Here is a 17039-nt window from a genome sequence, read left to right on the forward strand (position 1 = left end):
CATAAATGTTATAAAAGAGTTTCTCAACCTTGGGTTTAATGTCCGTTGAGGGAGTCTGCTGTTAAACCAAAACAGGAGGCACATTGTATTACTGATAAACTGTAAAATGTCTGGGAAAAAAACAACAACCCTGAACCATCTGTAAAACCTTTATTTCACATTATCTCCATAAAATCTAGATGCTCTAATGCACTATTTCATTCACAAGTGTGTGTATTTTCATTTAAAATACTAAAAGCTGGGCAATTTTTGGGACCAGAAAAAGTTGAGAAATTCTGATATATATTCACAAACAAGCCAAATAGCATGAAAGAAAACTAAAACAGTAACTTAAATTCACAAAACCCTGCTTAGGACATAAACATAACATTGTAAGTAAAATTAAGCAAATAGATTTCCACGTTAAACATAAAAACACAAATATGTGTATTCTAATTTTCTGTAAGCTTTAAATATATGATGTGTAATGCCCTTATGTTAATATGTCATCATTTATAAACTGCAGATTGATGTTAGCTTGTTTCAAGACACGAGCTTCATCGTAATTTGTACAATACTCTTTTAACACTTTGAAACTAGGTTATACAAAATAGGAGAGACAAGTTTTATAAACAAAACAATAAACTATGAATTAATTAATTAATTAAAGTATTACTTAGATTTTTCTTTAAATCTCATTTTTTTTAATAATCAAAATAATACATTTGGTTAGAGGTTCTCTCTTAGTGTTTTTTAGTTTAGTTTGAAATGAGAACACCCGAGGCTAGAGGATTTAAGTTGAATTAATGTAAAATCAGTGCAGAAACCACAGTTTGTTTCCCCACCTTCTTGGATCTGGAGTTGATTTTGTCAGGAGTTCAGCAACAGGGTGAGACAGGATGTGAAATATGATCCTCGACTCAGGCAAAGTATGCATAGAGAAAAATATTAATGCTGACAACCAGGATTGCATTGACACCGCAGAACCTGGACCAGAACACACTCTCTCTGACGCTCTGAACTCTGGGAGTTGGAGTCTCCTCTGATCGCCGCGCTGCTGCGATACACAACCCTGTGCCCTGACCGCATGTCACCCGCCGGGTTGGCTCAGAGCCTGCAACACACACACACACACACACACACACACACACACACACACACACACACACACACACACACACACACACACACACACACACACACACACACACACACACACACACACACACACACACACACACACACACACACACACACACACACACACACACACACACACACACACACACACACACACACACACACACACACACACACACACAGTTACTCAACAATAACATCAGCTTGTGTGTGTGTGTGTGTGTGTGTTGTGTGTGTGTGTGTGTGTGTGTGTGTGTGTGTGTGTGTGTGTGTGTGTGTGTGTGTGTGTGTGTGTGTGTGTGTGTGTGTGTGTGTGTGTGTGTGTGTGTGTGTGTGGATGAGTGTTGATCACACGATGGCTGGTTTTATTCCAAGTGTTGTGAATATTCAGACCCTTACCCTGGGAGCTACGGTGGCTGACAGAGGACACTTTCTGTAGAGGAATTTCTCTCTGTGGCTCTTCAGTCAAAGTCCACCAGGTCAGGTTAAGCAACTGTGAGAGAAGAAAATGGACATCCAACATGAATTTACTAGCAACGACCTACAGTGTAAACTATAAAGAATCCATATACATTGACAACATCCTGGCGTAAAAGAAGAGTTAAACCTTCTTAAAGAGACTTTGTTTGGTAAGAGCCCCATTAGATGCTGTATTGCGGCTGAAGCCTCTCTTCATGAAGTCCCTTTGCGTAAGTCAACAACATTTCACAGAATATACATCAATACACATCTGTAACATTGCTACACGCAATAAGGCTCAATAGATAACACCCAAACCCTTCAAGAAAAGAATAACAAATTAAAACAAAAAGTAATATGATTTACACTCTTCCTTTTGTAATCAGGTACAATGTCTAAACTGTGTGTTAAAGGTTAACACCTGTAGTGTTACTTACTTACTCCTAAATAAGTTATATAGGTGAGAAGATCAATATCACTCTCAGGTCTACCATGGAAATCTAAAGCTATAACGCATCAGATATAATGTTGACCGTGGTCTGGTAGACAGACTTAAATACATTTGGATATAGTCGGGCTAGCTGTTTCCACACAATTTAGTCTTTATGCTTAGTGTAATTAGTGTTCTAATAACACTTTGCAATTAGGCAAATAACATTATTTCCCAACGTATTCCATTAATACTACACTACTGTAGATCAGTGGTTTCCCATGTTAAGTTTCACACTTATTGTTTGCAAGACAATTTGAAGAATAAACTGTCATTATAACATTATTCAGTTCTAATACTTCAATTTCATTCAACATAATTAACATAAATCACCTATATAAAACTATAGCTTTCTAAATTTTTAATGGATATGAAGTACTGGCTTTCCTTGTGATTAGTTGTCTGTGCTAAATAGTACTAAAATGTGCAATGACATCAGTAATGCAACTGTTAGCAGTTTGAGTTCACACACAGGCCAGAATGTAATGTGTCAAATTGATCGGCGGTATTAACAGGACTTGAAATATGAAGCATTTAGATTATAGATAGTCTTTCTATTGAGAGCAACAATAGTTCCTCTGTGCTGTAGGATTTCTCTCTTTTGGATTTAGAAAGGCAAGGCCTTTTTGACTGTCTTGTATAACATGAAGCTCAACCTTCAGTTGAGACAACATACAGACGAAATGCTAGCCTCTTTGTATATCTGTATGTTTCTTAGTACTGGCTGTGAAAACCAATATCCCTCTGAGACAATGGATCTTTATTATATCTGTATGTACACACCTGTTCAGGGCTGGGCGGGGGGGTGAGCAGGGAAACTACAGTCACCACGATAGCAGTGAGCCCACAGAGCAGAATGGCAAAATGGAGGTAGTGGACGCTGCGCAGAACATCAGGTGCCGAGTCCACAACGCCACATCTGGGAGGCGGGAAAGCAAACTCCAACACCATCCTACACACACCTACCACCAAGCCCACCATCAGGCCCCAGAACGCACCCTGGATACACATAAACACACATAGAAACACAACCAATGAGGCGCCACCATTGTCACATCTTGAAAAAACGTAATATTCTCAGCTTTGAAATCTTCATAGGTAATTACAACTGAAAAGGAATACTTTCCCCTAAAGTCAATCAACAATTCGCTCCGTCTTCAAGTATGTCTCGCATTGACCGCAATGAACAAAGAATCCATAAAAGTAGAAAATGGTTGATGAGTTCCTATTGGGGCAGCATTTGACAACAGCAAATCTGTATCAAAACATCTGTTCACAAACTCTTACACTCAGTTTTATAAGCCTTGTTTTCAATCATTTATTCATTACCACATGCATTTTCGCTATTTAAAACACTTTGTGAGTAGTACTTGCATGGAAGAGTAGCGTGTCTGCAAAAGCATGAGACATGCAGGAGGGTTTTAAATATTAAGGTTTTAGCTCAAATGCATGCACTCGTGAAGTAGTGAGCATACGACTGGATAAATGAGACTTAGATTATATTGCACGAGTTGTGTGACATGTTTTGATATAGTTTGGTTTTGATTTAAGACTGTACCTATTAACTTTAATTAATTAAGACTGTTTTATTTCTCGTTCACCATGGAGACATAGTAATGTTTTAATGGGATGATAAATTGATTCCTTTAAAGCAGTTTTCTTTGTCCTACATGAACATGCTCTTTCCTGGTTTTATCATTTTATTTCAAATGTGTTACCTATAAACCCTGTTTTTGTGTACTTTAGTATTTATTTGATCAAACACAGTGCATCTGGTCCTTGTGCACTTAAGTAATTCTAATGCTACTGTGATGTCCATATTAATTAAACTAAACTCACTATCATCAGATGCTTTACTGAATAATATGCTGAACTTCCTGCTGCTAAAAGCCTCACTATGGTGCATGTGTTCTTTCCTGATTCACTCTCACTTTCCCAGCATGATAATCTGTCAGCATGGTGTCACCTCTCACTTAAGTACACACACGTGTCGAGACACAAATTAAGTCTCTGTCGCTGCCTCTGTTCAGCCTTCAGTAAGGTGTGGTTCGACTTAACACAAAGCAAACATCTATACATGCACTTTGTTTCTCATTATGTTTTATTTTCGCTCTCATTCCTTACACTCTTCACTCAAAACCCTTTCCCCCCCCCCATCGGGTTCTCTTTGTTTCTGATGTGAAAGTACTGCATGTGAAAAAACAACATTTAAAAATGTAATTGTTATTTCCACTGAAATATGTATGTATTTTTCTTTACAGTGTAAGACAGTGTGTGTCATATTATGTGCAGTAGCATGAAGCCTTTGACCCCAATGAGTCAGCACCATAAAGATTCTTACATTCTTACATTCTTACATTATGCTCCGTGTGTGTAAAGAAAAAGAAAAGAAAAGACTCACACCTTTTGTTTAACAGTTAGCAACTATTATTGGCCCTTATCAATAAATTAGTACACAGGTATCATATATCATGATGATACATCAAAAAGAAAATGATGACTGTTCCTTTTTATAACTTCTCCAGTAAGCATGGATTTGGTTTTAAGCAGGTCTATATCTAGGCATATACATTTAATCTGTGCTAAATTTGATAGAAACGTGATTGTTTTAGACAACTATTTTAACTAAATGCTTTGTTTCAAAAACATTTAAATAACTATGTATAATGTATCTATGTGTAGTTAGTTAATACCCTTACAAAAGTCTAACTGAGGTCGCTGGGATCATAGTAATGACCCCTACTTGATCTAGTTGCTAATGTCATCATGCTAACATGCACACACAGTGACAATGCTAACATGCAGGTACAATGTTTACCATGCTCACTATAATTGCTTGATTAGTTTTGTGTGTAACCAGGTTAGGCAAATTATTGTAATAGAAGAAAACTAAAAATGACTCTTTCTAGCTTTATTCAGAGTTGGATATTATAATAAAAAACCTAAGTAAACCTGAAAATCCACTTTATTCGAGTGGTTAAACAGCATGTCCACAGAAAGCAGACACACCCAGGATGTGCTCTCTCAAAACAGGAATTCAATCCAGTGAACTGGTCTTTACTTGCAGTTGAAAGATGTTTAAACACGTGTTATTAGGCTGAAACCCCTTTTTTACGATAGCATTATCTCTTTCATAGCACTCTGTTAATCTTGTGATAATCAAACTTTCCCTCACTTGCACTCTGTTATCAGCAAGAATCACTTTCATTTATTCAAGTGAAAAAGCAACACGTTCACGCTGGTTTCTACATAGGAAATACAAAACAATACACTTCATAAAATGAGAGAGTACACCCTTGGGCTCCACACAAGCAGTGAGGGATGTTGGCAGCTGGATTCCATGAGAGGCCAATAAAAAATAGGAACACCAGTACGGTGTGGGAGAAAGGACAAACAGTGCAGAAAATCCTCAAACTCTTGTTTTGACAAGAAGTTGAGTGTACAAAATGTAGTAAACTTTGTAAAAAATGAGTCCTGTAAGTGTTGAAAAAGAAATGTCTTTAAAGGAATCGCAAAAGAGTTGGTGGATTAAGATTGTATTCTGTTTATTGTCATTAGAAATAGTGTAACTGATTGTTATTAGTGCTGTAATTATTAGTCAATTAATGGATTAATCTACTAACAGAAAATGATTTTGTTAATGCTGTTTAAGTCATTAAGCAAAAAATAGCAAACATCTAATACTTCCAGCTAGAAAATGTAAAGATTTGTAATTTTTTTTTAAGACATCCCATTGGACTGCGGGCTCTTTTGGAGGGCATGTTTTCCTTTTAATAGACAAGATTAATCTATATAACTTGTGTGTGCGTCAGGGGCGGTTCTAGGGGGGGGGGGGGGGGGGGGGGCAGTGGTAACACTGACCTCTGACCCCCCCTGTGGCCCCCCTAACAAGGAAAAGTTTTTTTTTTTTTTTTTTTTAAATGTATATTTTCTGGTACTCGGTTTGCCAAAAACCGCAGGATTTTGTTGCTGTAATGTGAGATTGTGCAGAGACCCTTATGTAAAGTAGAGATGTAACTGTTCATTGCCTTTATTTTTATATAAATATGGTGTTAGTGCAAACATTGCACTATAACTTAAGCTGAAGCTAACAGTAATAACTATAAGATCTATCTGAAATAAATAAGTGTACTGAAACAAATACCAATAACTGTATTGCATTGTTTCTTATGCGCAATTACTTCATACTGTCTAGTTCTCTTTTTCGTCCTGCATTTATTGTGCCCCCCTCAGAAAAGAACTGGCCCCCCCAGTGGCCGCCCCAGTCAAATTGGTCTAGAACAGCCACTGGTGTGCGTGTTACCTGCTCATTGGTCCTCTTCCAGAAGACAGCCAGGGTGAAGACAGCAGTGACGGGCGGAGCGAGGTAGCTTGTCACCGACTGGATGTACACGTACAGTTGGCCACTGTTGGCCGACTGAAGGATGGGGATCCACACCACACTCACCACCACCAAGATCACAGTCGAAATCCTGAAATAGACACAGCTCTTTCACTTTAAAGGGCTAGCTCAGATTTGTTGAAGTATGAGGCACTTCCAAATGTCAGCTACCAGTGTCCAGGATTTATAACACATTTTCTCTGACCTCTGACCCTTCATCTGTCGGTGACGTACCTTCCAACCAGTAGCAGCTCTCTCTCCGAGGCTCGTGAGCGATACTTCTTCCAGATGTCCATGGTGAAGAGTGTGGAGCTGCTGTTAAAGATGGAGGTTAGTGATGACATCAGAGCTGCCATCATCACTGCTATCATAAGTCCACGCAAGCCTGCAATACAACACACAGATGAACACTTGCATGTAGGTAAAAAATAAACGTTATCAAAGTAGTTGACAGATTGAAAACAGTATGCTCACCGCTTGGCATGAGTTCAATGACCAGTTTGGGAAAGGCGATGTTGGAGCATCCCACCTCCGCTCCACACACTCTCACACACTCTTCTGGATCCACACATCCTACAGTGTCTGAAATATAAAGAGAAAGGGCACTTACACAGGGATGGAAGACGTGACAGAGTATGTTTAATTGTCTGCAACTCCATGAAAACGTAATGGATCTGGAGTAAATTACTAGAATTCCTAATTCGTTTTACATTGAATTCTCCTGTGATCTACAGTCTGCCTGTTTTGATTTAAAAAGAGTTACAAGATGCAAATCTTTTTAAACTCCATTGACTTGTAAGCTAGTTCATCTATCTCCATAGGTGATAAAAAGTGAACTCACAACAAAGATTATTTGTCAGTAAGGTGCATCTGTATCTACATAACCATTAACTTGACCTTATTCTAATCTTAAAGTATAACACAACCCTGATCCAGACCTATATCAGTTATTTCTCCTAATGTTTCATCAATAAAAAATCCAGAAGACTTTGCAGTGACACGTAATTAACAAGCAATCACATGATAAGAAAAAAGTTTGGCATCTGCACTGCATTCCCTATAGGAAATGTGTTAAAATGTATGTGAGATCAAACCAAAATAATGTATTTAGCTCTAAGCACATTACAGGCAACAGTTAATATTTATCAGCAGCTGATACAAAATAACTAAGTCATGGGGTTCCCACCACTGTCTTTCGTAAAGGGTTCTGTTTTTGGATGAAAAACACGATTTGGGTCGTAACAGGAGGGTGGAGTTAACAGCCTCTCTTTCCCAACCAACTACCGGACACTCCGCCTTTCTGCCCCGGTGATAGAGCTTCCGTTGCCGGATTCCTGGGGCAAACCCAAACCGCTGGAGCAGCACTCGATGAACTTTCTGTCTGGAGAAGCGTAATCAAGAAAGACACGGTAAAATAAAGCGCCGCGAACTTGGACACAGTTGAGACACGTAGGTGCCACGTTAGTGATATTTACGAATTTGTGTCTATCGGGGAACTCAACAGTGGAATCATTAAATGGTCTTTAGGATTAGAAAAGAGACAAAAAGAGAGGAAAAGTGACTCGTCAGCACAACAGTAAACTTGAGTCACCAACAGTTTCAACACTTTTAAAGGAGGATTAATGACTTATTTGTCAAGTACGTGTTCCGCTTTGTTTTTGACTCACAGGCTGACACTCATCCACCCAGACAGCTGTCTGCCTGCCCGGAGGCTGGATCTGCTGAACCGGGCTGCCGCTGGATCTACCGGGCCCCTGTCAGGTGAAAGGCGTGGCGTTGGGCGGAGGTACTTTGTTCTAGCAACACCTGAGTGTGTGTGTGTGTGTGTGTGTGTGTGTGTGTGTGTGTGTGTGTGTGTGTGTGTGTGTGTGTGAGTGAGAGAGTGCAAACCCGAGTCTGTGTTGAGCAAACTGTTGCAGCGGTGTCTTTCCTTCACATGGAAATATGTTTACCGCCACACGGGCCCACGTCACGCGGACACGTTATGGAGCGTAATGTCAGTTTGTAAGTTGGACCCTACGGACCGACGAGAGGAAACTGGATCAGCTCGGTTCTTTTGGTACTGTGCTCTTTATTGACCGGGGGATATATCGATGCCATGGCGCTGTCTCAGGTCCAGTGTCTGGACAACCACCACGTCAACTGGCGCGTGAGCGAGGGCAAACCGGAGTTTTTCTACAGCGAGGACCAACGGCTGGCGATCGAGGTTCTCGTTACCAAGGGCCGCGATGCGTTCGGGGACTTCATCCGAGAGACCCGCCTCCGGGAGTTCCTCTCGGAACCGGAGCTGCAGCGGATTGAATACAGCGCGGAGGCCTACAGGCCCGGACATGAGCATCATCAGAAGCCAGATACCCCGGGGCCAGGGTGCATGATACCGGGCCCAGGGAACCTCACCCCGGGCCCGGGGAACCTTACCCCGGGTTCCGGGGAGTACGGGGGGGACGGCGAGGTGTCGCTGCAGTACTGGCCGGACCGGTCAGAGTCGTCAGTGGCGGAGCTGGACCTCGGGTGGCCCGAGGCCAGTTCATACCGAGGGGTCACACGGGTGACCGTGTACACCCAACCTCCAACCGACGGGAACACGCACATCAAAGAGGTGGTGCGCAAGAGCATCGCATCGGCCCAGAAGGTAACAACAACCGTATTGTGTGATAAATAAATAACCAGATGTGGAAGAAGTACTCAGATCTTGTACCTGAGTAAACTACAGTGTAGAATACTTTTACAAGTAAAAGTCCTGCATTCAAAATGTTACTCAAGTAAGCATCAACACAAAGTACCAAAAGTACTTATTATGCACATTGTCCCATTTCAGAATAACTTATTATATAATATGTTTTGATTATAAGTATTGATTCATTAATGTGTTTATCAAAGCTTGTAAAGGTGCAGCTATATTAACTACTTTGTATGCTGCAGAGTAGTGTATTTTACTCTGGGTATGACTAAAGCCTTATTTAAGGATGACTTTCACATAATGAAATAGAATCTGCAAAGTAACTCAAGGTATTAAACAAATCTAGTGCAGTAAAAGTGGATGTGGAGTAGAAGTACAAAGTAGCAAAACATGTCAACTATTCAAGCAAAGTACAGTTCTGAGTAAATCTACTTAGTTACTTCACAACACTGTAAAGGACTGGCTTATCTAAAGCCAGTTGAGTAGCACTTGAAATGCTTAGCTCTATGAAACCTGATGTACTTATATGATTCTGTTTTCTTCAAGGTTGTGTCTGGTTGAATGTACTTATTGTAAGTCGCTTTGGATAAAAGCGTCAGCTAAATGCAATGTAATGTAAATAACTGCACCATACACAGTATAGTACACAGTACACGCACACACAGACATAAACATGGAAAAGGCAGTGAAGAAGACAAAACAAATCTATTATCCTGAAACTATTTTGATAATCGTTTCAGTAATTTCAGATATTCTGCGATTGCACTTTCCAAAATGGCAGATGTTTAATGTGTGATATTAACTATACTGTTCAATCCAAGAAACATCAGTCTAAGGATGATTATTTGTATCAAATGTCTGACACTGAACACTGCTTACAGCATTGCAGTTGCACACAAGGATTAATCATATCTTCTACTAAACATGTTGACATCAGTTTAATTGTTTTCCTTTGTCTTGGCATCTTGTCTTACAAACCTTATTTCCTCTTTTTCTTCTCCCACATGTGACATACTCACAAATACCAATAACAAAGTTTTAATAAAACAAGTCTGATCCTGACACGCCAGTGGTAAAAAATGCTCTGACGTCATTGAAAAGATTACAGCACCCGGGAGCCTTTACCTCTTACGTATAGATCCTAACGCATGTACATATAGACTAATAGGACTTAGTGATACATTGAACAACTTTTTTACGGCTTAAAGGGCATATGCCAATCGCTTTTTACCCCCCAAAACTGCTGTTAAATTGAACTAGGCGTCCCTATGTACAGTTTGTGTATGTGCACTAATGAGCTTTTCCCAGAGCTATTTTCTTGATCAGCCTTTCAGTAAGTTGCCAGACTTTGGGACAAAAGTCTACCTAGTTTTAAATCTTGATCTTGGTCAAGAGAGAAGAGTAAATAGCAGTGCTATGTGAAGAGTACCATCCTGTCACGAGTGTTGTGTTGTTGAACACACACACTATCCAGACACTTCACAGTCTGTCACCACTCTGCGAAGCAATTTGTTTCAAGCAATCTCTTTATGGGACAAAGTGATCAGGAACAGGGTTTGCACAAAGTCTTGAAAGTTTAGAAAATGCTTAATTTAAACATTGGGTTTGCTTGATTTAAAATGCACTCCTCCAAAATGCTTTACTATAGTAAAGTGTTTCATCTACAATCTCACTCATGTAAACCAAACATCTTAATATTTGAAATGAAACAATCTGGTTGTCATATATGTTGTTATCTACTGACTACAGACCAGAGCTAGTTAAGCATTACAAAATGGTGATTACAAACATACAATAATACAGCTGGTAGTACATCAAAACTTACATTATACATTCATTTCTGTGGATGTAAAGGATTTCTTTAAACTTGTTTTTTTTGTCAATTATATTTTTATTTATTTTTTGTAATTGAGATATGATGATAAGGGTTGCGGTTTTTGTGTTTTGAGGGTCTATTTAATTTCTAAATGCAGTTTTCTTAGTCTTTAGCTTCCTTTGAGGATTTAATGGCTGTCAAATGAAATCCACCCCCACCGATCAGGAAACACTAAGTAACCCCATTTGTGGTTTCCTCTATTTTTGTGTGTGTAGGTGATAGCCGTGGTGATGGATGTGTTTACAGATGTAGATATCTTTCGGGACCTGCTGGATGCGGCCTACAAACGCAAAGTTCCTGTATACATAATAATTGACTTGGCTTCAGTCCCCTGCTTCCTCTCCATGTGTGTCAGAGCTGATATGCATCGTGGACATCTAAAGGTATGCACACGCCCTGATGATGTTTTGATAAACTGGGGGAAGAGCTAGTTGGAATAGATGGCTACTCTTGATAAGTATAGCCTAACATAATAGAAAACAGTTTAAATGTAAAAGCTACAGTTCCAAAATGTCCAATAAATATGTTTCATTACAGTCACATGTTCATGTATATTACTACATAAGGGATAACATTTGAAATAAGGGCACGTAGTGGAACAGGTTTTTGCCTGCAGGCCTTAATAAGGTGCATGCACAAACTAGTTATTTTTGCCATTGGCTTAATGTCTTTGTTATGCTTTGCCTCTCTGAGTTGAACTGGTCTAGGCAGTTAACAAAAAACACATTTAAATATTTAATTAACTTTTCTAGTGTTTTAGACCAGGAAGACACTTAGCACATTCCTGTCTGTGCTGCATATAATTAGATAAACCATGGACACTCATGCGTTACTCTCTGTGACATGTTTCTCTTTCATTTCTCTTTCTTCCTTCCTCACGGCTCTAACCACCAAACCTCTCATCTCGTTCAACCTTTTGTTATCTGCCATCTTTGCTCTTATTGTGAGCATTTTACAACTGTTGGGCATCGCGTCTCTCGTGACATTTCACACAGACATTTACTTGCGAGGTAACGCTCAGCCAGAAACCACACCCTTATCGCAGGGCCAAAGACTGCAGGGTGTGTCATTCATACAGATATACAGTCCATGCTCTAACGTGCAGCCGACACAAGTTTACAATGGTATTAATAAAGAAGAATTGTTCTGAAGAGCAAAAAGGGAACTCATTATTTTCTGTCTTCCTATGCTCTTGTCGCCTTTGTTTCCCTTTTGTTCAATAAAATCCTTCCTCCCATCACACTTAATCCCTAAGAGCCTCCTTTTTTGCAAAGCATTAAACCTGAATTCATAATTGTTTTTGTGCAGAATCTGCGTGTGCGAAGCTGTGGTGGGGTGGAGTTCTTCACAAGATCTGCACAGAGGGTGTGTGGAGCGCTGAGCCAGAAGTTCCTCCTGGTGGACGCAGACAAAGCCATCTCTGGTTCATACAGGTGAGCAGTGTGTTGTGAGTGTGTGTGCAAGCTCAGTGCATTGCCGCATATCTTGTATTTTTGCATTGAAAGCTATGAGACAATCCTACTGTACACAGAATGATCACTAGTTCCACTTTGCCCTACGGAGTTTCACACGAATGTCTTATAGGATCAAATGAATTGCTGTGTTTCTCTTTGGAATAAGTCTGCCTTTTTTGGAGATACTTGATTATAAACTGCTTCTTTATTGGTCGGCAATGGCAAACAACCATAAGGCAATAATTGTAGAACGTGTTGCAACATTGAAAATGTTTGCATTGTTGTAGCATGCATATCTTTATTTGCCAAAACTAATTTGTGTGAACTAGGCAAATCTTCCACAACTATAAATCTTTCCCTCAACACATGGTGAATTATTAATCTATCTCTATTTCACCCACACGATGCAATCAAAGGGCATGATGTGATCCATGACTGTCTGGTGTAATAATTAAAGTGTACGTTCGTTTCTCTAAGTAGGGGTTGCGACATAGTGAAAAGAGTTAGTATGGAAAATAAATTGCCGGAACAAATGTAGCATGAAATAAATCTGAGCACATGAGGTGAGTCACTGCTGTGAATTTATGTTTCCTTGTCTGTGTTTTTCCAGCTTCACCTGGTCCTCATCTCGTTTGGACCGTAACCTCATCACAGTGATCACGGGGCAGGCAGTGGAGACCTTCGACTTTCAGTTTTGTGACCTTTACCTCGTGTCCAGAGGTGTGTCTCTCCACAAAGTCCCCATGGCAGACGAGCCCATCCCTGAGGCGGTCGCTCAGGTGGCTCCTGCTCCGGTGTCTGCTGCTGTAGCTAGGAAGCTCATCAATCCCAAATATGCTCTTGTTACCGGGGGAACTCACGCAAGTGGCAATTCTTCTGAACAAAATTCCAGGAACTCCCGTCATCCCACTGGGCTCAAGTTTCCGAAGGCACGTGTTAGGGGGATCATCGAAGAACCACCCTTGCATCCGGGATTAGCCCATCTGGAAAAGGCATACATGATCCCGTACTTGCCCATCTGGCCAGACCCAGACCCACCGAGCGACGTGATTGGCTTTATCAACATCAGGGATGATAAGCGAGCCAATCAGGTCCATTTACAGAGGTCAGAGAGGTTTGAGACTAGCCAGGCTATTCGCTTCAGCTCACCACTGATGCTCCCACCGCAGAAGGAGAACCCCGCTTCAGTTCAGGATGCAAAAGCTACAGGAAATGCGGAGAATCCATCTGGGAATACAACTGTCTCTACTCCTGTGAGTCCAACCAACAAACAGCTAAAAGAGCAAATAGACATTGTTCCAAATAAAGACCAAACTGATGCAACAGACTCCAGAGGGCCCCCTCAGCAGCCTGACGAACCTTTGACACAAGACACACACAAACTGAATGAACCAACGCCATCCAATGTTACTGCTGACTCACAGCCAACAGACACTGCTAATCAAACTGCAGAGACTCAACCTGCAGCCCCTCCTGTTCCTAAACGCCGCACACTGCAGTTAGTCATAGACCCCGCCTCCCCACAGGAGCCTGGACAACCACAGGTCACTCTGATGAAAATGGACCAATTGGAAAGTCTCGATGGCTTCAAAGAAAAGGAAAACAGGGAGGAGCCAGGCCGTGGCCGCATGTCCTCTAAAAAGGAGGAAAGTGACTCTGGCAGCACCGGCGAGGGCAGCCAGGACAGCACCAAGGTCATGTGCGACCGAGGGGTCATTGATGCCCCCTCAATCACCTCCACAGCATCAGAGGAGGAGTTTTATGAATGTCCCCTGCCAGAGCCGAGTGACCCGCTTAACAACGGAGTGAAGACTGGGTCGGGCCGCGGGCATCGCCAGGGAGACGGGTTCAACATGATGGCCCGCCTCTCCCAGAGCATGCTGGATCTGCGGGATCCCAGCAGTGAAGATACCTCTGACCTAATCCGCCAATCACAGCAGCTCCGCAGACAGGGAAACCCCTCACCGCACAGGCACATAGGACAGGTGATTTACATTCTTCCTCCAACTTGCACTTAACAGGTTGTCATGTTTTCTGTTTAATAATTGGAGAAATCTTTGGATTATAAACTGTTACTTCAAAACCTTTTTTACAGACTAACCGTTTTTGCTAGTTGTATTGCAATAATCAACAAATGCATTGATAAATAGTGCACTTGCAATGTCAAAGGAAGTGAATAATATTTGTGTATCTTTCTTGTAATTTAATGGCTCCAAATACTTATGGGTCTTTTTCCCAGGCTTAACGTTTCTACCAAGTTTAATTCATTCATTTTTCTGCGGACAAACGAACAAACAGAAATGAAAACAAAAGAGTAGGTAGAGGAGATTTTGTAGATAATGAAAATAAAAGTTATTTGTTGAGGGGAATAATTAGTAATTTAATGCAATGACAGATCATTAACTATTTAAAAATTCAATCAATAGTTTTAGCATTTCTTTTATTTACAAGTCTCTACTTTTCCATTGTGAGAAAATGCTATTTTTCTCTGTCTTGTATAATCTTGAATTGAATTTAATATATTTTTGTTTCAGCCCTTTACAACACTAATATGTAGATGTTGACACAAGGCTCGTGCATGCATCTAAAATCCTTTTACTATTCTTAAATGAGTAATCAATGCAGAGACAAGTGCAGAAGTTCCCAAGCATTATGGTTGATGTGAATAAGTTGGCCGTTCTACTAAGAAAACACACAGACATCTATATAAATCCAACTACTAATTGGTGTGCTGCATGAAGGGTTCCACAGCAAGCCGCTACCTGCACACAATTACGTCATTATCTTTAGCAAATAACAAGGTGTGTGTGGTTGCACGCACCTGGATAGAGAGCTCGGCTGATCATGCCAGGGAGGATGATGAGGATGAAGGGCAGCAGCTTCAGATAGGCAGCCAGGATCGAAGCTCCTTTCACGTGACTTATATTCTTAGCAGACAGGGAGCGTTGTACAATCACCTAAACACGGAACATAATAACATTACAATAATATTATAGTATATAACTTTAACTCTTCAGCACTTTAAAAAAGAAATACACATAATGCAAACAATTTAGGAAAATGCAATTCAATGTTTTTTTAAGAAAGGGCTAAGCAGGTCAGAAGTCAAAAGATGGCCCTGTATATGCATTTTAAATCATAAACATTTAAATGTAATCTAAAACTCACAGGCAACCACTATAAAGCTGCTAAATCTGGTGCTATGATCTTCGGAGTAGTCTTTCTGCAGGATACTGAACTAGTCGAAACTTGAAAAGGTTGTTATGACTCAGGTTGGAGTCAAAAGAGTTGCCGTTGTATGTAAATATATGTAATAACAAAAAGCATATTCCACAGTTTTGATGTTTTGTGATGAAATAATTAGTTTTGGAATTTTCTGAGATGCAGACGTTCTCAAGCAAAAATGCAGTTTTAGGAGGCTTTTCTCTGTTCTATCATTATGAACTGATTATCTTTGTGTTTTAGATTGACGAACAAGACATTTGAAGGACTTTGAAAAACGGGGACAGACATTTTTCACTATTTTATGACATTTTATAGATAAAATGATTAATCGATCAATCGAGAGACTAATCAGCAGACTAACCGATGATGACAATAATTGTTTTTTGCATCCCTAGAGGCTTTTCAGTCCATTGTAACCTCACACATCGGCACCATGTGTTACTCTTCTGGACTTCATGTGTCCTAATCATCTCTGCTTCTTATCTTGCCCAGTTGTTCCAGACCTCCAAGTCTCCGGGTCGTGACTCGCAAAAGAGAGGCCCAAGTGTAATCATCGCCAAGCCTGGAAGTTATCACCGCCCGACCAATTCTGCCGTCCCGGTGATCGGAGGACACCGTTACTGGCAGGGTCAAGCGCTGCACCCTGATTCGGGCCAGGCGCGCGTAGAGACCCGCTCCGGACGGTCACCACGGCGACACAGCCCGGGGTACAAGAAGGCTGCTCAGGCCGCGCCACGCATGCCCACCAACTCATCAGGGTTACTAGGAGTATCTTTCTCAAAACTCAGCAACTTTAAACACTTAAGGGCACGAGGTGATGCGTCGCAGAAGAAGGCGTCTGAAAACAACAAGGCGGATAGGTAGAGGAGTGGGCGAGCGAAGTTACACGAGAACGATTGATGATACAGACATCCTGCTAAAGTGTTGACTCTCCAGTGTGGAATATTCTCTATCTCTGGCATGCGTGTCATTCCCTATTTTCAAACCCTGAGGCTCAACATAAAATAACCTTTTGATGGGATTTTTTCGACTATGTTAACAAGAGTTGGCAGTTTGAATTGATAATATTTCTTAAGAATAGATGAATCATCTTCAAAACCAGCGCTTCAAGGCTAATAGCGTCAGACTGGATGGTTTTGGGAGTGTGTGGGAGATTACACATTTTAGAGGCAGATACTGATACTTTGGTGGAAACAAACCCAAAACATGAGTATTGTAGATGATGATACATCTACTGTGACCAAGTGTCCTCTGCAAACTCAGGCACTTCAGTCTTAAACATATTTCTTAATTACATGACCTGCTTTTCTTATTCAGACTTGGGCACTGTAAAATGTATTTCCATATCAAACCTA

At 40.7% G+C, this 17039-nt stretch overlaps 2 protein-coding genes across 2 annotated transcripts in view; one reads left to right on the forward strand and one right to left on the reverse strand.

Annotated features, from left to right (window-relative positions):
* Positions 1 to 59: 59 nt before the first annotated feature.
* slc5a10 (solute carrier family 5 member 10) overlaps positions 60 to 17039 on the reverse strand; it is a 22521-nt gene continuing 5541 nt past the window's right edge. Inside the window, exons 8-14 of the mRNA XM_034085059.2 lie at positions 15281 to 15416; positions 6924 to 7031; positions 6684 to 6834; positions 6372 to 6540; positions 2852 to 3067; positions 1519 to 1612; positions 60 to 1093 (exon numbers count right to left, since the gene is read on the reverse strand). Of these exons, the coding sequence (XP_033940950.2) occupies positions 900 to 1093; positions 1519 to 1612; positions 2852 to 3067; positions 6372 to 6540; positions 6684 to 6834; positions 6924 to 7031; positions 15281 to 15416 (1068 nt within the window). The 3' untranslated portion in view covers positions 60 to 899. The remainder of the gene's footprint in view (positions 1094 to 1518; positions 1613 to 2851; positions 3068 to 6371; positions 6541 to 6683; positions 6835 to 6923; positions 7032 to 15280; positions 15417 to 17039) is intronic.
* The window catches only part of fam83gb (family with sequence similarity 83 member Gb), an 8676-nt gene continuing 183 nt past the window's right edge, over positions 8547 to 17039 (forward strand). Inside the window, exons 1-5 of the mRNA XM_034084960.2 lie at positions 8547 to 9081; positions 11221 to 11388; positions 12314 to 12438; positions 13070 to 14444; positions 16177 to 17039. The exon at positions 16177 to 17039 is cut by the window's right edge and continues 183 nt beyond it. Coding sequence (XP_033940851.1) covers positions 8548 to 9081; positions 11221 to 11388; positions 12314 to 12438; positions 13070 to 14444; positions 16177 to 16548 — 2574 coding nt within the window. The 5' untranslated portion in view covers position 8547 and the 3' untranslated portion in view covers positions 16549 to 17039. The remainder of the gene's footprint in view (positions 9082 to 11220; positions 11389 to 12313; positions 12439 to 13069; positions 14445 to 16176) is intronic.

This window comes from Pseudochaenichthys georgianus, chromosome 1, assembly GCF_902827115.2.
Source record: "Pseudochaenichthys georgianus chromosome 1, fPseGeo1.2, whole genome shotgun sequence".
Lineage (NCBI taxonomy): Eukaryota > Metazoa > Chordata > Actinopteri > Perciformes > Channichthyidae > Pseudochaenichthys > Pseudochaenichthys georgianus.